Source organism: Aulonocara sp. 'chitande type north' Nkhata Bay, linkage group LG9 (genome assembly GCF_057382095.1).
Source record: "Aulonocara sp. 'chitande type north' Nkhata Bay isolate Kocher_YH1m ecotype deep benthic linkage group LG9, A_spYH_male_GT1.1, whole genome shotgun sequence".
NCBI lineage: Eukaryota > Metazoa > Chordata > Actinopteri > Cichliformes > Cichlidae > Aulonocara > Aulonocara sp. 'chitande type north' Nkhata Bay.
This window is the reverse complement of record NC_141352.1, coordinates 11,158,066-11,178,855: the sequence shown is the minus strand read 5'-3', so window position 1 is coordinate 11,178,855 and position 20,790 is coordinate 11,158,066. Positions and strand designations below refer to the sequence as shown.

General features: G+C 41.6%; 1 protein-coding gene across 5 annotated transcripts in view; it reads right to left on the bottom strand.

Annotated features, from left to right (window-relative positions):
• Positions 1-20,790, bottom strand: part of LOC147321684 (uncharacterized) — an 81,568-nt gene that overhangs the window by 10,273 nt on the left and 50,505 nt on the right. For all 5 annotated transcript variants that reach the window (XM_086305751.1, XM_086305752.1, XM_086305753.1 and 2 more), the window contains 16 exons: positions 16,366-16,476; positions 16,138-16,248; positions 15,681-15,791; positions 13,532-13,639; positions 13,221-13,331; positions 12,895-13,002; positions 12,353-12,463; positions 11,348-11,458; positions 8,499-8,609; positions 6,911-7,012; positions 5,805-5,909; positions 5,560-5,673; positions 1,969-2,073; positions 1,485-1,589; positions 1,183-1,290; positions 252-362 (listed from right to left, as the gene is read on the bottom strand). In XM_086305751.1, the coding sequence (XP_086161877.1) occupies positions 252-362; positions 1,183-1,290; positions 1,485-1,589; positions 1,969-2,073; positions 5,560-5,673; positions 5,805-5,909; positions 6,911-7,012; positions 8,499-8,609; positions 11,348-11,458; positions 12,353-12,463; positions 12,895-13,002; positions 13,221-13,331; positions 13,532-13,639; positions 15,681-15,791; positions 16,138-16,248; positions 16,366-16,476 (1,743 nt within the window). The remainder of the gene's footprint in view (positions 1-251; positions 363-1,182; positions 1,291-1,484; positions 1,590-1,968; positions 2,074-5,559; positions 5,674-5,804; positions 5,910-6,910; positions 7,013-8,498; positions 8,610-11,347; positions 11,459-12,352; positions 12,464-12,894; positions 13,003-13,220; positions 13,332-13,531; positions 13,640-15,680; positions 15,792-16,137; positions 16,249-16,365; positions 16,477-20,790) is intronic.

The following is a 20,790-nucleotide window of genomic DNA, read 5'->3' as shown; positions in this document are numbered from 1 at the left end:
TCCTCTTATTAAAACTCTTTAAAACAAATATATGTGGGTTCACTGATTTTGTCTTTCAATCGTTCAGATAATAAAAGACATGAAAAGAAAAAACCAGAAAAAGGAACAATCACCAAAATCCACAACACAAATGCTTCACAAGCCAAAAGATGTTGGAAATCAGTGGATTATCTGCTCTTCCAGGTTTGAGCACAGCTTGATCAAACCTCTAACGTGGCTTTAAATAGTTCATCCCTCTGAGGCTACGTCACCTCGCTCAGCAGGCTGCTAGCATGGCGCGCTGTCAGGTATCCAGGCGTCTGGTCGATGTCCACCAAGGCTTTGCCCTTCATCTGCTCCTCATAGTCCTTCCGATATTCCTTCTGTAAGAGACACACAGCACAGTGAGAGAACAACGACACACAGATAGACGTGATCAGCATTAATATTTGTAGCTTTTTAAGGCACAGGTGCACGATAACCCTCATACTTGTACAACCAATAATTGTAAACCCCCACAAAAGTACGATCGCTTCATCGTGCCCGAGCTTCACTGGTGTTTCCTTCAGCGGCTGATTTGGAGTCTAACTGGTCAAACTGTGGGGCACAGATCCACAGCAGGTGGCACACACTGATCTCAGCTTCTCTAAAATACAACAGATTTGTTTTCATGTTGTTAACGATTGACAGAAAAAGAAGTGACACCACGCTGCAGCATCGTTCATGATGCGAGCAGAGCGTTAATAACCTGTGGCTGTGCTGTGAACTCTCTCTGTACGACACTCATACACTTTAAACTCTGTTTTAAACAATATGATAGCTTTCCTTGATTTAAGCCCCTTCTGGAGTCGTATTATTATATGAGTTATGATTTATTTTAGGTTTAGATTTTCTCAGCTGTGAAATCAGTGTTCAAAGTTCTATAATAGGCAGTGAAGATATATGCTCGCTGTGTTCTGTGCAAATAAAAACACTTTAATTTCTCCAAACTCATTCACTCCAGTCTGCAGGCCAAAATATTGTTTGGATTATTTGCTACATGTCACATAAAAAGTTTAAAAGTTACAACCAAAGACGCACAACACGCCAAACCTGAAGTCTTCATCTGCTGGATCCAAAGCTCAGAGTGAAACTTCTGACTGGAGTGTAAAGCTAAAGAAACACATAAAGTCTGTTTCTGTCAGAGCTGCAGAGACGTTTCACCTCGCTTTGCATCTTCTGTGCTTCCTTGGACACCTTGTAGGTCTGAGTGTCTCCGAACTCCATCAGGGAGCGACCTTTGTTCTTCTCATACTCCTCTCTGTACTTGACCTGAAGACAACAAAGCACACAAACCCATCAGACGCACTTACACAATGTAAAGTTTAGAAATTATCAGACAATGAAAGCTTTTGCTTGTGTGTGTGTGTGTGTGTGTGTGTGTGTGTGTGTGTGTGTGTGTGTGCGTGCGTGCGTGCATGTGTGTGTGTGTGTGTGTGTGTGTGTGTGTGCGCGTGTGTGTGTACCTGGCTGTGCAGCACTGCGTTCTCCTTGTGGTGGAGCTGTTCAGCCGTGTGCAGAGCTGTGTGGTAATGAGCCTTCGTCTGCTCGTACTTCTTCTTATACTCTACCTGATCACATATACACAAACACACACTATTATACAAGATGACTATTTATATAAGCACAGGCTTATTCAACAAGCAGAAGGCTGGCTGAATAAGCCCGAGTCCAGTCCAACAACGTCCTCACTCAACGAACTAAAATAAAATAAATAAAGACACACGAGCACAATGCAGGACTGTTATTGTAATTGTGTGTCGGTAGCAGATGTTAAACTCTTTATTAACTCCTGCAACATCCGCATGGGCTTTGCAGAGACTTTTATTTTGAAGGCTGCATCGTAGCACTTTAATAAAAATAATAATCTTTGTTATTATTCTATGAAACAGCTAGTTTTTCTCTGACAGTCTAACATATTGAATTATTGTCTAACAGCATGTGGCTTACATTGCTCTGAAGCTTGGTGGCGTGCAGGGCGTGCTCCAGCTGCAGGAGGTTCGGGAGGTCGGAAGAACCGTCTGGTTTCTGGTTCTGGTTGGTTTTATATTTCACCTGGAGACAGGAAAAATGCATATCAGCACTCAAGGTTTTCCAGGGGTTTTAAAATGATTTCAGGGCACATGTGATTCCTTTAAGGAATGGCGAGGTTGGCAATCACAAAACAAAGAGATTTATTTGTTCCCGTTCACTCTGGTTTTACTCACTTATCTGTGCAGCTTTAAGTGATGCTCTGCCAGAGGTGGCAGAAGTACAGACATTCTGTACTTAAGAAGTGCAGATACTTGTGTTAAAAAACACTCTAGTAAAAGTTGAAGTACAGATGCAACGTCTTTACTCAAGTACAACTGACAAAGTGCTCTGAAATGTCAAATACAAATCTCAAAGAAAGTAAGAAGTAGCTCTTTTGAGGGTATTTCTACCAGCTACTTTTTTCACAAAGCTAACTGAACCTCGCGCTATAGAAATGTTTAAGTCTAAACATGGACGAGGTTCTTTCTGGAGAAGCAGATTAATCATCCGGAGGTCCACCATCACAGTGACTCTGCAGACCATAGTAAAGAAGCACGACGTGAAAGGCCAGGCCTCGTTTACAGCTGGTTAGCTGTAGCTCAACTATCAAAATAAGAGTAAGGGGACTGTTATTAGTCATAAATCTGCAGAAGGTGGGATAAAAAACGTTCCCAAAGATGTTTTATTGTGTAAAGGTCTCAATCCACACCTCGTTTTTTTTCTTTGAGGAGCCAGACTTTCTTGTAATGAGCTCTCCAAACGTTCAAAACAGGTTTTTTTCACTCATTTTCAGTCTTTGTATCTGACCATTTTCAGATTTTTTTTTAAACACTGACCTTTGAAACTCCACATTATTGAAGTAGCGAGGGAACAAAATTCAGAAATATCCAAAGAAGACAGAAAGGTGCCTCAGGCTGTGCTGAACAAGGTGGCCGAGGTGGTTTGTTAGGTGAGTACAAACTCTGGTTCCACCTTATATACCATGTTTCCATGTTTGCATATGTTTAACCCTCTCAAGGCAGGCGTTGCCGATTTGCAGCAGTTAAAAACTAACAACCTGATTACCCCACATACATATTTTCTGAGTTTTTTTTCTCAGAAGCACCACTGCAGGACTTGGTTGTGCATTAGCAACAAAAAGTTTCATTTGAGCCTGAGAGGGTTAAAAAAAATCACTGTGCCATTGTGCTCGAGAACTACTGGGGCCTTTGGTATCCAAAACGGATCCAGCATCACAGTGATTCAGAGTGACGTGTGGTGATTATGTTTCCTGGTTAAAGGTTAAAGATGAGCAGACATTTTACAGACATTAATGTCCATCAGGGTCAGTCATTGTAAAGCTCTCTTCTTTCTCTGCCAAGTAAAGATGTTCTGGCTTCAGTTCATCATCATGCTGTTCAAACAGCAAACCCAATCTCAGGGTCAGAACATCACACGAGCCACATTTTCTACCGTCTGCAGAAACAGCAAAGTGTGAGAAGTATTAAAAAAACAGAAATTTCCCTTTGAGTTCCACATATAACACTTTACTTTGATGTTTTCTTCAGTTGTGTTGCCAAAATCGGTTCCAGTTTCAGCCCCCTTTTCAACAAGCTGCATTCAGAGATCCGCCTATGTATCATGATGCTGAGTCTCAAAGAGAGGCTTTTCTAAAAATGCAGCACTGTGTGAACGTGCAGCACTCCTGAACGCCGGGCAGCGTTCAACACAACAAGCTGTTATGTAATGCGGTGAAGTGGGGAGGCTCTTTCCTGCAGCTGTGTGGGCAGTGAGTGGACGAAAACGGCTGCCTCTGTGTGTGTGTCTATTTGTGCTTGTATGGTGCTTCTTTTCACTGTTCAGCTCTTATTTTCTTTTTTTGTTTGTTTGGAGTGAAATTTATGGTGACTTTGTAAAGACATCTGAACTCCAGGGGGCTGCCCGAGGTTCAGATGTAGTTTTAGGTTTCATGTTAGAGCTGGGCTCATATTTGGCTTAGATTTGTTTAATATTTAATAGTGATGATGGTGTTCAGAGCGAGAGAAAGAGGAATGCTTATATCAATAAATGTCCTCACAACTGCAGATAGACCAGCATGTGTGTGTGTAACCTCTTCAACTTCTCCAGCTTTCATCCCACAATCCCTCTCCATTTGCCTTAGAAAGGTTGCCATGGTTACGCCCACACAACAGACTGAATTTTTCGTGAGTGTGTGTGTGAAAGAGAACGACACACACACAGCTTTTTCCCTCTTCGACTTGATTATCTCAGTGACTAAAAGAAAAAAAATGTCTCCAGGTGATCTACGGGAAAAAATCAGATTATTCTGTAAAATATAAAAAAAGAATGAGTCATCCATCCATCTTCATCCGCTTTATCCGGGGCCGGGTCGCGGGGGCAGCAGCCTAAGCAAAGAGGCCCAGACCTCCCTCTCCCCAGCCACCTCCTCCAGCTTATCCGGGGGAACACCAAGGCGTTCCCAGGCCAGCCGAGAGATATAATCTCTCCAGCGTGTCCTGGGTCTGCCCCGGGGCCTCCTCCCGGTGGGACATGCCTGGAACACCTCACCCAGGAGGCGCCCAGGGGGCATCCTTGTCAGATGCCCGAACCACCTCAGCTGGCTCCTTTCGATGTGGAGCAGCAGCTGCTCTACTCTGAGCCCCTCCCGGATGGCCGAACTTCTCACCCTATCTCTAAGGGAGAGGCCAGCCACCCTTCGGAGGAAGCTCATTTCTGCCGCTTGTATCCGCGATCTCGTTCTTTCGGTCACTACCCACAGCTCGTGGCCATAGGTGAGGGTAGGGACGTAGATCGACCGGTAAATTGAGAGCTTCGCTTTTACACTCAGCTCCCTCTTCACCACGACGGACCGGTGCAGCGTCCGCATTACTGCAGCCCCAATCCGTCTGTCGATCTCCGGCTCCCTTCTCCTATAACTCGCGAACAAGACCCCGAGATACTTGAACTCCTCCACTTGGGGCAGAAACTCGTCCCCGACCCGGAGTGGGCACTCCACCCTTCTCCGGCTGAGAACCACGGCCTCAGATTTGGAGGTGCTGATCCTCATTCCCGCTGCTTCACACTCGGCTGCGAACCGTTCCAGTGCGAGCTGGAGGCCATCACCCGATGAAGCCAACAGAATCACATCATCCGCAAAAATCAGAGATGAGACTCACAAAAACTCAAATACTCAGTAACTAAAAAAGTAACTAAAATGATTACATTAAAGCATAATGCTTGAACAACACCCAACTTTAATATAATGAAGCCCACAGAAGTCAAAGAGTAAAATATTGTTCCCACTCTGCACTGCTTTCCCATTAGGCATAAAATAAAAACAAAGAATTTTATAGAAAACTATGGACACACTAAACTACACAGCACACACATGCAGGCATTTTAACAGCTTTCCTTTGTGGTGCACTTTCATACTCACCCAGTTAGACTATGCTGACCTACATTCAGAAAAAAACCTGATGAACGATCATCACATGCTTTATTTGAACTTCAACCTGTGTGTGACTGATCATGTGACCACGGTTCACTCACCTGACTGGCCAGAGCAGCAGCAGCCTGCGTTTGTTTGAAGGAAACACAGTCCAGCGGGTTGTATTGAGGTTTCTGCCCCTTTAACTGTCTGTCAAAGCTCTCCTTATACTTCACCTGCAGGAGAGCGATAAACAGAGACATCAGCTGTTAAATGCAAGTGTATCTTTTCCAAGTCTTTTAACCACACATTATAGTGCTCACTTGCAAAGCGGCTACTAGTGCATGCTGGGAAGGCTATGTGTTACCTGGCTGGCCAGTTTTGAGACCTCTTTGGCGTGCTGGATGTCGGTTCTGGCCAGAAGAGACTCGTCACTGTAGACGGGCTGCTTAGTATTACTCTTATAGGTCACCTGTAGATGTCACAAACACACAAGAAAGACTAAATAAAACAAATACAAAAAGATTAAAACAGCTGTGAAAAGACATTTTAGTTAAACGTAGTTATTTTACTTTCAGTTTTTAGGTAATTTGATAAATCTGTGAACTTTACAAGCATCAGGAGGCGCCGGAGCAGATATTTATTGAGACTGAGACGTCTGAGTGGGAGTAAGGAGATTTAACTGTAATATCTGTTCCAAAATCCTTACATTTTGCCCTTGGCAGCATCATCCACATAATATATATTAACAGCATCTAATACTAACAAAACCAGGTAAAAAATAAGTAAACCCAACTGAAAACAATCAGAGACAAAGCCCCTCAATACAAACTAAAAACTGCTGCAGTGTATTAGGGCCACACAATGAATAAATTAATGAATAAATAAATATATAAATAATATATTATTGATAATTTGAGAATAAAGTCAAAATTCTATTTAAATGTTGACATTATCGTACAACGTCTGCTGTATTCTCCACAAACCCTCTTGTTAGTGAACCTGGTGCATCGTTGTCTGTGTACATTTGTTAGCACTGAATTAGCTGTTACTAGTTCCTGTTTGTAAAGTACAAAGAACGCTAAGTGGATGTTATTACAGCCGAACACATACTTTCTATTTCTAAGTCCAAACCCTCAAAGAGACCCCTGAAGGTCTGTCCCAAAGAGAGGACCGGGTCAAAATGTCCCCACTTTCCAAAACAAGTCCTCACAAAGACAGAAATACAAACACACACACGTCACACTTTCCCATAAAGCTACAAAACACTCGCACATAATGACAGTTCAGTGTTAAGAGCAGAACATTTTCTATAATTAATCAGCATTTCCACTCAGAGAGAAGCAGCTGAACAGGAACGTTGTCATGGAAATGAGTGTTGGATGGAACGTGGTTACATGTTCACACACACACACACACACACACACACACACACACACACACACACACACACACACACACACACACGCTTACATCGCTGGCCAGTTTAGCTGCGTTGGTGGCGTTCACGATGTCAGGTCTGTCTGGGATGGTGTTGTAGTGATGAAGCTCCTCTTTACCTTTCCTGTAGCTGACCTGAGACCAGCAGAGGAGGTTAAGGAGAAAAGGAGGAGTTACTCTAATAAAACCAACATAAACAAAAGTGCAGTGAAGTTCAAAATTAAAAACATAAATAAAACGCAGGTGTTAAACACACTGGTCATAAAAACAGAAAAAAACAGCTGAATTCACTGAAAGCTGCTGTCGGGAAACAGAAGGTCTACACTATGAGTAAAGCCACTTAGCTAGCATGATGATCACATGCACAGCTCCACGGTGTTCACTTTTAGCACAAAAATCATATAATTAAGTCCTTTCCCAGTCGCTCCTGTGTTCCCTTGTGTGTCTCAGATCTCAGTGGGGCTTTTTCCACTTGCACTCTGATGACAACTATCTTTGTTTGTCTCTGGTAGCTTTGACTCTTTTTCCTCCACCTTTTATTCCAGTTTATTATTAGCTCTGACATAATCGTGGACTATAAATGGAAACAGAAAGCTTCTGGTACCACAAATCATGTCTCTTGCCAACATATTTATTCATGCAATCTATTTTACACATTCAACAGGTGAATATAATAATATTTTACAGTATTAACCGTTAAAGGACACTGTTGTAGAAAGACTGAAATAACAGCTAATGGTCTAATATCATAGACTGTGCATAGACTGCATTCTTTCTAATGGCCAGCAGGTGGCGCCTCCTCTGGTTGCAAAGATACTTCCAGTATCTAGAAGTTTGTTAGAGGTTTGTTGTTTCCTTGATGTACCTTACAGAACGTTTTCCTGATGACTTCTTGGGATTTCATACACTTGCTCTGGAAAAGCACAAATATTCGCCTCTAAAACTGACGGCAGCATCGTTTTAGAATTCAGAATAAAAAGATTTCATTCGTTTTCTCCAAGCGTTGTCCTTCCTTGCTTTAATAAGCTGATTGTCGGTGGTGTTTGGAGAATCTCAGCTGAGGTTTTTTGCGATGCAGCGTGAAGTCGAGTAAATTTTTGATCGACTTGTGCAAACGCTGACTCGCCTCTTTTCCCATCACCTGCTGTGAGTTTGTCTTGTTGTATTTGTATGTAATGATGCTGCACCATTGCTCAATAAAACACAATGTCCATTTTTAATTACAGTTCTCCTCGGAGTTGATAGAAGGATGGACCAGGTTACACATTCACTGGTTAACAACTCATTAATCAAACGTTGTGCTCTCAGTCGTCAGATCCAGTTTCAACACACAAATATGGTGATGGTGAAGCCACGAGTAAAATCAGTCGGCTCAGAGCTTCAGTATCAGACTTGCCTAACCAATCACAGACAGCGCAATGTTATGCAGCAGAGTACAGTAAAACATGAACAGTGGTTTGGCAGATGCACTGCAAAATAACTGTTACTTGTTGTGTTTTACTGTAATTTAATAGAGAAACTGTTAAGTTCTGCTGATGAGCTGATGTCGGCACAGTTATACGACCAAACGTTACATAACAGCTGTTGTATCACTGATTCAGACGGACAGGTAAATATTTACTTCACTCTGCTTCTTGTTGACCTCCATGGCGTGCTCCACCTCAGGAAGCATCTTCATGTTGGTGTAGCTGGACTTCCCCTTCTCCCGATTATATTTCTCCTTGTAGAGCTTCTACAGAGAGACAGAAGAGAGTCAAAAAGGACTGAGGAAGAAAAAATGATTAAATAAGTGAAGAAAAGGAGATGTGGAGGATTTGAAAAGAGAGACGCAGAGAAACAGAAGCCTGATAAATTTAGGGAGGAAAACATCAGATGACTAATTCATCCTGGTGCTGGATTGCGTCTGAAAGCGCACTCGTTCATTTGTCTAAAAATAAGACGAGCTGACTTCCAACTGTGAAAATGAGGAATTCACAGCGTGATGCACAAATGAATACAAAAACTGAGTGAAGTTAAAAGGCCTGCAGAATAAACCGGCCGCCTTCTGTTTGGATTTTGCTTTAATCGTGTTTCAAAAACCAACTGATTGCTAATGTGTCATTTCTTTATAAAGAAATAAGAGTCCTACATTTAAAAAAATGCTTAAGGTCTATGAATCTGTGAAGAAAATAATAATTACTGCAGACTGTCAAACATTAGATATATTGCATATAAACATAAAACAGCTGCATATCTGTAAACTTGTACTATAATATCAGGAGTACAAGGACAAACTAATGAGTGATGTATGAGTTTTAACTAGTTTGGATAAAACTGTTATTTAATTGCTTGTAAGGTCTCCTTGAGTGTCTTTACTGGTGCCTGAAAATAAAATGTTGTTGTTGTTGTTGTTAAATGAGGTGAATTTTTTTAGCTTCTCCTTTTCATTTTATTTTTATTGCGGCACATGTGGCGCAGCGTGAAGAACAGACAGACTGAAGAAACTGATCTGGCTCTGTTATTGGCCGCAAACTGGACCCTTTGAGTAGGAAGGTTAATAAACTGGTTTTATAGGAAAGAGCTGATACTGGAACCAGCATACTGGACGGTATTGTCCTGGTTTGTTCCTTCAGGGTTTTACAGACACTGGGATTGTCTGGGCTGCTGATGTAAAGGCGGTCTACGTTTCGCGCTCCAGTTAGCGTCGCATTGCTCGGTCAGCAGACATGAAACCAGAGGAGGATCGGGCCCGCGTCCCAGATTACCCAAAGCTTTGATTTTCTGCCCTCGGGGCTGATTGACACCAAACAATTCCCCTCATGTGTAACATCCGTACAATAAACAGAGAATTTCGTGTTCTGCACCAGCACTTCAGACAGTTTGAGCAGAATCAGGTCACATGTAGCACATAGCTGAAAACTGTCCACTTCACACACGCTGACATGCTGGGAAAAGACAAACAAAACAAACAGACAGGGCAGAGCATCCAGGAGGTGGAACACATGACGCCCACTCTGTAGTAGTAAATGCACCGGACCGTCACCTGCTCCACTCACACTGACACCACGCCAACGATGTGTCACGCCTGTAAAAAACATCACTCATGGTTACCAGAAATGAAAAACACCACAGAGTGGATTTAACTCTTCTAGACAATCAAAATTTCACTTTTGAGCTAAAGTGAACATATTTTCCTCCCCTGACTATTTCCATACAGCTATTTCAAGTGCAAGATGCAGCAACAGTTTGCATAACAATTTAAAGTCTTTGCTCAGCTTAATGTAGAAAATAGCAAAAGCAGGTCTCTGTACAATCATGAGCAATTACAAGTTTCCTGCTACCCTGCTGGTGGAGCTGTCTGTGAGCATGTGCAAATCAGTTGGAGCAGACAGGCTGTAAACACAGCCGGGACAAAGACAGGAGAGCAGGCTGCGTCATGCATTTTGTGCCAAATGTCTTTAGACAGCTACATCAGAGCTCTCACTAAGACCATGATTGTGCATCACATCAGTCACATCCTGAAGAGAATTTGAGTTTTGCACAGCTTTCAGTGATTGCTGAAGACCTTTCTCTGCTGCAGTTTGTTCATATCTGAAATAAAACCTACTTTTTAACTGTTGATGCTCTTTGAGTCTTTAACTCCACCTACACTGGTGACGGGGCAGGAGTCTAAGCACAGATGCCCTGTTGTCCTGGGAGGTGTTCCCAAGCTTACAGAGACACAACTTTTCCAGTGTCCGGAATCTGCCCTGAGGCCTCCACCCACCAGGACAAGCCTGACACACCTCAGCTGGGACATGGACAGGCCTTTAACCACTCAGCTGCCTCCTTCTGTTTTTAATCCTGACTATCTTTTTATACTTCCTCGAGCATCTTATCCATCTTGTCACAGGTGTCAGTTTCCAGCAGTGAGTCTGTGAGAAGTGTGTGCCTGTCCCAGTTTATCAGCTTCAATCTGCCACTACTGTGTGTGTGTGTGTGTGTGTGTGTGTGTGTGTGTGTGTGTGTGTGTGTGTGTGGTGGACAGTAGGTCAGTGTCTGTGTCCTCAGGCTCTGGAGCACCACACAGCTGGTCCCTGTTTTCACGCTTCTACAGACAAAATGATACCAACTCACAAAACACTTCCCATGAGCGTGTCTGTGTGTGTGTCTGTGTGTGTGTCTGTGTGTGTGTCTGTGTGTGTATTTGTGTGTGTGTGTAACACAGGACCGCGGGATGTTGCTGTTTAAATGCCTCCCATCTGCTCTTTAGTTAGAAATGTGAACTCCGAGTGGATTATAATTCCAGAGGTGTGACATCTGTCTAACCATGTTCACGTTTCATCGCTTTGCTGCTTAAAAACATGCAGAGAAGTTCAATATTTTTCTGTTGTTGCTCTTTCAAAAGCTCAGCTTTTATATCTCAAATTTGCTCCGTTTGCTCGTTAAACTGAGCGCGAATAGCGATTTGGTGTCTCTGACTTGATGCTGTGAAGGCGGCGTCACACTCACATCGCTCTGTGTCTTGCTCAGCTCTTTGGCAAACACGGTCTCGATGGTTTGGGGCATCTGGGCATAGAGACTACAGCCGGCTTCTTTCTTGCTCTCCTCCCTGTAAGCTTTCTGCGACACAAACACGTGAACCACATCAACAGACGCCGACCACATCAGGACGTCTTTTAAAAAAGCAGTGCAGCATTTTGCTTTGCTGTCTCACCAGCATTTATTTTAAAGTTCTGCATAATTAGAGATTTCATAATGAAATATTTATTATTATGAGGCTGATGCATTATAAATCTGCTCAAAAAATATGATCACAACAGTTGTGCGTGCTGAGGTCTAACAGAATGTAATGACACCTGCCTGACTTACACAGTTAAGCTGATTTTAATGATTTTCATCTCTAAACTGGAAACACTGCACCGAGCTACAGACTGATTAAAAAACATCAGAAAGTGCAGCAGCACATGTGTACAGGTAAACAAATGGAAATGCCCTGTTGGTTTGCTGAACAGCAGTTGTTCCCATGTGCTGCTCCCTCGTGATCCCATGAGGCAAAAATAAAGCAAATCCTGCCTGAAAACTCAATGTTCAACCATAAAACTTTAAATAGATTTTTTCTGTTACTACACAAACATCCTTTTTATAAGAAACAACACTGTTATCATAGCAAAAAACCTTCATGCCAATGATACTGTAATGCACAGAAAATCTGAAAAGCAGGTAAATCTCACTGTTAACTTGTTCTGCATTTGTAATAAGAATCTGAAAGGTAGAGACAGTCTCCAACCAGAGCTGCACAAACATTCACAAAACGATTAAATGTGTGTTATAAATACAACATCAGCACTTCTGTATCAAGACACCGGTACTTCAAAGGAAGTGCGTCGTGATATTTGGCCCTGCCTTGTTCAAAAACAGCAAACGGGAACAATCCCGCCTGTAAAGCGAACCTGCTGCTGACTCACAACATGCTCATGAAGGTTCAGAGAGCAGTGGCTGCATGTTTAAATGTACCTCGCTGTGCAGCTGGCTCTGCTCCTTGGCATGCTGAGTTTCTTTGGTCTCGGGCAGCAGAGAGTACAGACACTTCACCATCTCCTTCTTACCCGCCTCTTTGTATTTATTCTGGGTGATGAAAACAAGACAGGAGATTAATAACTGCTCAGTGACACTGAGCACACGCCTGCACCTCACACTTCATCTGATTCTGTCTGTGTTTGAATAGATTTGGAGCTTGCACTGACAGCTTTATAACAGAAGTATGCAGCATGCAGGCCTGGAGCACGGGGAGCACAGAATATACAGCTGTTTGCAGATGACACTCAATTCTAAAACTGAAAAAGCTGACAGAAAGAAAATCCAAATTAAAGACCTCCATATTTATGATTTTTTTACAGTAAGTTCATGAAGCCAGACGTTAGTAAAATGTTACCAGCAAAAACAGCAAACACAGAAAGCTTTTTTATTCCCCACATTCACAGAGTTGTATTTGATTTATTTTTATACATGCTTAATTTTCAATGTGCAATCAAACTGTGAACACACACAGCTCCCACCTCGCTGTGTGTCTCAGCCATCTCTTTAACAAACTGAGTCTCCAGAGTTTCAGGCAGCAGCGAGTACAAAGTGTTGGGCAGATCCTCTTTGTCCTTCTTGTATTTTGACTAGAAGAGCCAGACGCACAGAGGAAAAAACACATTGAGAGATATATTTGCTATATTTCTGAGAGAAGCAGTAAATTTACATACCATGAACAGAACAGTACTTGACATAAACATACAGGGCTGTTAGTTTCTAAACACTCCACAGTTTTGAAGCATATTTTGTCAAATTTGACCTAAATAGGTGTAAATGAGTAAATCTGGTGCATGCTGCAGCTCACCTCACTCTGAAGTTCTGAGATGTGCTTAACAAACTCCATCTCTTTGGTCTCCGGCATCTGATGGAAAACACTGCTGCCGATGTCCTGTCTGCCTTTCTGCTTGTATTTATTCTGCAGCGCACAAACATGCAGAGTCAGATGATGAAAAAGAGTCCAGAAAAAAATGAGAACAGTAAATTAGGATGTTGTAACAACATCAACACGATGAATCATTGGGATTTTTTTTTTTTTTAGCAATTTTATGACACAGAACAAGCTGCAGTGAAACTATTGGACCAACATGTTGTTACACGTTGCGGACGTCCGCCCACCTCACTCTGAAGCTCCGTCACTGCTTTAGCAAACTTGATCTCCTCTGTCTCAGGCAGCAGTGAGTACAGGTTGGTGCTCAGCTCCTTCTTACCTTCCCTGTATTTCACCTGGAGAGCAGAGACATACTCGGTTAATCATACACCGTAACAGAAAAAAATCTACATAAAAAAGTCAGAATTTGTTCTATCTACAGACGTTTTATATGAGCGGGAGAACGATCAAAGTCAAGCTCAATTTAAAAAAAAAAAATCGATGCAGAAAAAATGGTAGACACAGACAGAAACTACTCAAACTCAGCCGAACAAAAACGAAATCAAAAATGGACCCCGAACTTGCTGAAAAACAAACAAACAAACAAACAAACAAACAAACAAACAAACAAACAAACAAACAAACAAACACACAAACACACAAACAAACACACAAACACCTGACAATTTAAACCCGATACCAAAACTTCAAACACTAAATCATCAATTAAAAGTGAAATTAATTAAATACAATTGTAAACAGATAAATACTGTATTAAATGTTTTAAAGAACATTATTCTACATTTAAGTCATTATTTAATATTTAATTAATTAATTCTGATTTGAAATAAAAATTGACACATTTATTTGCATTGATGTGTTTATTTAATTGCACTCGTGGAGTTTTGAGGTTTTATTTTAGTACCTGGTTTTTGTGTGTGTGTGTGTGTGTGTGTGTCTGTGTGTGTGTGTCCGTGTGTGTGTGTGTGGAGGGGGTTCAACCCTTGTGCCCTCCTGAAATTTTGCACCCTTTTGACACCCTCGTGTACAAAAAAGTACACAAACAAAATCTGCCATAAAATCCTGACACAACAACATTATTTTTTAATTTTATTTCTTTTTTTCAGAAATCATTTCTCCAACTTGAGGCCTTTTCAAAACGTTTAAACATGAAATCATTTTCAGGACTTTATCCTTTAAATGTCAGTTTAAACGTCTGAACTACTGCAAAAAAAACACAATAATTATTTTCATATAAGAAACAGAATGGTGACGGGAACAAAACTGATCTGACTGCATTAATATTTTAGGTGTACAGTGATGCCAAATTTGTGCTTGTACATGAACATGTAGAAAAATGTACGTATTGACTTTCTTACTTCAGTCTTTTCCTCCTTTTTTCTGTGGAAATGTTTGTTGCCTCCTGTGGATTTTATTCCAGTCTTTTTGTTTTTCAAACCAAGTTTTCTGTTGTTTTCTTTCTTTAATAACTCTGTTTTCCTGCTGTTGTAACGAACTTTCCTCACGTGTCATTGATTGTTTTAACCTGCGTTCTTCCTGCGTCTCTTTGTGTAAGCAGTAAACGCTCCGATTCTTATATAGTGCTTTTCTACACTCCCGAGTACTCAAAGTGCACATTCATCCAATCACACAAGCACTTTCTTCTTTGCTTTTCAGTGCTTACTAACTACATTCACACACATTCACACTCCGATGGATGCATCGAGAGCAACTTGGGGTTAATATGTTGCCCGAGGATATTTGACATGCAGACTACAGGGAGCCAAGGATCAAACGACCGACCTTCTGATCAGTAGATGACCTCGTCTACCTCCTGAGCTACAGCCACCCCTCAAAGAAGCGTGTCGGCAGCCGTGTACCAGACTATCAATATTCTTGTTGAGGCATCTTTATGTGCAGCCCTGTTTGTTGCTGTTATTCGCTCCATGTTTCTTCGTGTTTACTTCTTGGATATCTGTGTTACTTCACCTTCTGGACTTTGATAATTTTGGAACTTTTTTCTATAAACTGAAATAAAAGCTTGACTTCTGTTACTTCCATCTGCTTTGGTGTCTGTATTTGGCTCCTCACTCCAGTCCTCTCAAAACAGATGGATTATTATTTGGCAGAAACTGCAGTTTTTAAACATATAAAAACATCAAGCCCTGGGTGCCTGGAAAGGTGGATAAAATTCACAGATAAATGAGAATAACAGCACTGATATTGGTATGGAAAATATGTACTTTATAATACGTGTCAGCCTGTTGTATTCTTATGTATGTCAGGTATTTATCATGTGCCATGTGAGGGAGATTGCTATGATTTAATGATGCTTGCACAAAGTCAATAAAGAGTCGTAAATCTCTTGAATAGTTTTCTGACAGTCACGTCTCGTACCTGACTTTGTAGCTCAGTAGCCTCTTTAGCATGCTGAGTCTCCAGTGTTTCAGGCAGCTGATGGTACAGACAGCTGGTCGCCTCCTTTTTGCTCGCCTCCTTGTACTTGGCCTAAAGAAAACATCAGCCAGAATATTTGCTTGCAGGTTCAAAACAACATAACCGAACATTAAAAAGCCACATTGTTGCCATCAGTCTCATTGGCGGCTCACAGACCGTAAACATGGACACTTTTTGGACTGTGATTTACTTTTGAACCAGCGTCTGCAGGTGTAAAGATAATAACTACTGAGTCACTGATTCTTAGAAAGTTACATCCTCTGTGTTTATTGTGCAGGTAATAATAAAACACTTGGATGGATTTATGACTAAATCACTTTTAGTTTAACAGTCAAGAACAGACACAACAACTCTATGATCCTGTTAACTAAAAATGAAATGCTCTCGTTTTCCTCACCTCACTCTGCAGCTCAGACACAGTTCGTGCTAACTGAGTCTCGGCTGTTTCTGGTAGATGCGAGTAGAGACTCTGAGAGAGGCTCTTGATGCCGTTCTCCTTGTATTTACACTGCAGAGGGAAAAAGAAAGACCTAAGGCCCAGTGACCCCCAATCCTGAACTAATTCAGACACGAGGAGGAACCAGGAGCGAAGAAGAAACCGAGGGAACAGCAGCTGAAATCTTACTTCACTCTGCATGTCGGACATCTTGGCGGCGAGCTGCGTTTCGGCCGTCTGCGGCAGCTGAGAGTACAAACTGGACGACATCGCCTTCTTCCCGCTCTGCTTGTACTTGTTCTAGAAAGCAAGGAGAGCAAAACTAAATATCAAGTAAATATTTGAGATCGTGACTTTTACTCAAACAGAACAAGAACTCTGAAGAAATAAAGTTTACATAAAAAAAATCGTAATAAAGAAATATTTCCGTCTCAGCCCAGTTTGGTGGTTATTGTTGTTTTATCTTTTATTGTGAAACTGGAAACTCTGAACGAGCTGAAAGTGAGTGAATGAATGGACCGATGTCCATGAAGCCGTTTGTAACGAGTCCAAACCACTGATGGACTTCATTAAGTGTGCCTATGCCAAAAGGCACACTTATTACTATTCGTCAGATTTATTATTCTTATTATTCTCAATCTTCCGCCTAAAATTTGGCCACGTAACTCACCCTGCAGTTTTGAGACAAGCTTCATATATGTTACCGCATTTTGTGCGGCTGGATCTGGAATGATGTGGTAACTCACCCCGCAGTTTTGAGACAAGCTTCATATATGTTACCGCATTTTGTGCGGCTGGATCTGGAATGGTGTGCTATGACTTTTGGTGTTTATAACTTTTATAGTTTTTCAAATATTAATATTTTAGTGAAAATTTTCCCGCGCTTATGTGCCGCACAGTTTTGAGACAAGGGTTGCATATGTTATATCATTTTGTGCGGCTGGGTCTGGACTAGTATGCTATGACTTTTGGTGTTTATGACTTTTATAGTTTTTTAAATATTTAGATTTTAGTGCAAATCTTGGCCCTTTTCAAGGCCCATGAGAAAGATTCATCTTTTGGCCCCATAGAAACAGACTTCTTTTGTGGTGTGTTGGCTCTCTCTAGTGGTAAACCGGGAGTAGTACGGCCTGTCTACCCTTATTTGGATTAACGCAATGACGACACTATCAACGGCGCGCGTCTCCGCCCCTCCTCCGGTTTGAAATTGTCCTTAGAAGTGATTTTCTAAGACAGCGTACCGTATTCTTTGACCGGCACGCGTCTCTCCGCCCCTCCCCCGGTTTGAAATTGACTTTGAAAGTGATTTACTTTGACAAGGTTAGCGTATCTCTCTCTCTCTCTCTCTGGTTTGAAATTTAGCTTCGAAAGTGATTTTTTTTTTTTTTTTTTTAGTGTCTAGGTGATTTCTTTGTCTCGTGGTGTAGCTTGGCACGATGCTAAAGCTAGTTAGCGGCTATTGAGAATAGGTAAGCCCCTCCGCCCCTCCTCCGGTTTGAAATTGACTTTTGAACGTGATTTTCTGAATTGTTTGGTAAGACAGCGTAAGCTTTGACAAGGCAAGTGTATATATCTCTCTCTCTGCTTTGAAATTTAGCTTTGAAAGTGATGGGGTTTTTTTTAATCGATCGCGTTTCACGCCGCTTTTTGTCTGCCTAGTGGGTTGATCATGATGCTAAAGCTAGTTAGCGGCAATTCAGCGAAGGTAAGAGTCTCCGTCCCTCCTCCGGTTTGAAATTGACTGTTGAAAGTGATTTTCTGTGTCTTGACGCTGATATCTACAAAACGATTGTGGTTAGCACTTGGACGTCACTTTATTCCAGCGGTATCGTTTGTAATTAAAACTTTTAAGAGGCGACTGTCGCCGCGTCCCGCCCCTCCTCCGGTTTGAAATTGACTTTGAAAGTGATTTACTTTGACAAGGTTAGCGTATCTCTCTCTCTCTCTCTGGTTTGAAATTTAGCTTCGAAAGTGATTTTTTTTTTAATGTGTCTAGCAGAGGCGGAGCCAGACATTTGAAACACCCGGGGCTTAGCCCAAAAGGGTAGTATGCATGTGGGATTTTTTTTTTTTTTGGGGGGGGGGGGGGGGGGGGGGGGGTTTAGAAATGACTGAAAGATTAATTGGCTCTGTTTTGAGTTTTGTTCAAAAAGGAATGACTTCATATAGGGAAAAATATATATCACATGTGCAGGACACCTTAAACTAGTTTTTTAATTAAGCAGCAAGGCAGAAAAAAGTCAGGGCTGCATCAAGACACGAGGACTAAACCCCAATTCAACCAGACCCAGAACTGATCCAGAATTAAAACAGGACTACAACAGTTCAAAATCAGGACTATTTGGGACTTGACCAAAACAGAACCAGAATCAGAACTAGATGATAGTAGGACTAAAAATCATCATAGACCTGCACTACACTTATTTTTTAATTCTACCAAAGTCCACTATTTAGATTGAGAAAAGTTCATATAATTATTTAGCCTTGTTGTGCAAACAAGCTGCATAACTTAATAAATATAGAATTTGAAAAATAACAAACCTAAAAAGAAACACTAGGTACGAGATACATGAGGACCTATGATACGGTGATACTTTTGGTAAACAACCATTTGACTAACATGTGTGTCTCACCTGCTCTTGTTCTGTCTCTGTTCTGTCCTCATTCTCCTCTCTCTACCTCTCTCTCTCTTTGTGCTGACAATCATCAAATATACAGATATTTACAAACTCTTCAGATCAAAACACTTTTTTAATTGTAACATCAAATCAGACTAAATGTTTATTTTTTTTAGATTGATAAATATAAAAAACATAGTTTCTCTCTTTACTCTTAAAGTTAACAAATATCTGTATTTCTTAATTATAAATGGCACCAAATTGCATTCAAAATTAAGCCACACTTATGGAGCTCCACAATTCTTTTTCTGGTGTTTTGTTGACATCTCTTGATTTTCCCATGTCACAGAAACAGGCTCTGTGTTTTGCCTTATATGTATCCACAGCTGTGCCACCAATTTACTCACATGGACTCTACGAACCTATCAGAAGCTTCTTCAGCTCAGAATGGAATCGTCTGGAGTTTCTTATTAATTAACAATAAACTTAGTGTATATGTGCTCCTAAATTTGATCAAAGTGATAAAAAATAGACAGCTCTGTCTCTCTTTATTCTGACATTTAACTAATTCAAAATATATTTAAATATTTATCTAAAACAAAAGTTTACTCTAAATTGATGTTGTACAGTAAAAATGTTTTATGTTTTCTCCCTAAAGTGTATGTAAATATCTGGTTACAAATGTGAATATCCTGCTGTGTACTGAAATCCCTCTTGGGCTACGTCCACACGTACACGGGTATTTTTGAAAACTGATATTTTCCGTTTTCGTTTTAAAAAATAATCGCGTCCACACGTGAAGGCAGAAATGAAGGAAAACGCTGCTATGAACATGCCAAAGCAGCAGGTGTAGCGGTAGACTACTGTTCCCATAAGGCTGTGTGTGGGGGGAGCTTCCGGGGTTACGAGTAAAGTTGGAACACATCACCCGAACACGCTGCGTCCAGTGTCATCATTTATACGTGGTGTCAGAAGTGCGAACGGCGGTCTCCACAGTTTTTTTTTTTTTCTTCTTCTTCTTTTTCGAGTACAGTACGGTGCAGTTAACTGCGAGAGAAGTTTTCGCATCGATAACCCGAACAAGACCGGCAAGCAGGTGAAGCGTGGCCGAGGCTGTGACCGGCGCTAGCAACAGGGCGCGTGCGCGCGCGCGGTCGAGCACGAGCTTCACATGTCGGAAGGAGGAGACGAGGTCGGCGCACCGGAAAGCTTCGATTCTGAACGCGAGGAAGCCAGGGATCCACACGTCACGATGGCGACCACGGTACAAATAACACCCCCAGAAACATTTGACTTTTCTCATCCTGCCGAATGGCCAAAGTGGATCAGAAGGTTCGAAAGATTTCGCATTGCAACTGCTCTTGATAACAAATCAGACGAGTATCAAGTTAATGCACTCCTGTACGCTATGGGAGACGCTGCTGATGATGTTTTGGCAGTTTTACCACTGTGCGATGCAGATAAAAAGAAATATGCAACTGTCAAAGAGGCATTTGACAAACATTACGTAGGAAAACACAACGTAATTTTTGAAAGAGCACAGTTTAACTCCAGACGGCAACAGGAAGGGGAAAGTACAGAGTCGTTCATCACTGCTGTGCACAAACTTGCAGAAAATTGTGCATTTGGAGCACTCAAAGACGAACTCATAAGGGACAGAATTGTAGTTGGCATAAAAGACAAAAGACTGTCCGAGCTGCTGCAAATGGACTCAGAGTTGACTCTTGCTAAAGCCATTGAGAAAGTTAGGCAGAGCGAAACGGTAAAGAAACAACAATCAATACTTCACAGCAGCGCGGCAGTGGAGAAAACACTGAACATGGACACAATACGGACAAATACAACACGCGGGAAAACGCAGACGTGGCAGAAGAAGGAACAAAAGCCAATCAGACAAAGTGGAAAGGAATGTGGCCGCTGTGGTCGCAAGAACAAACACTCATGGAAAGAATGTCCAGCCAAAGAGGTACAGTGTCGAAAATGTCAGAAAAAAGGG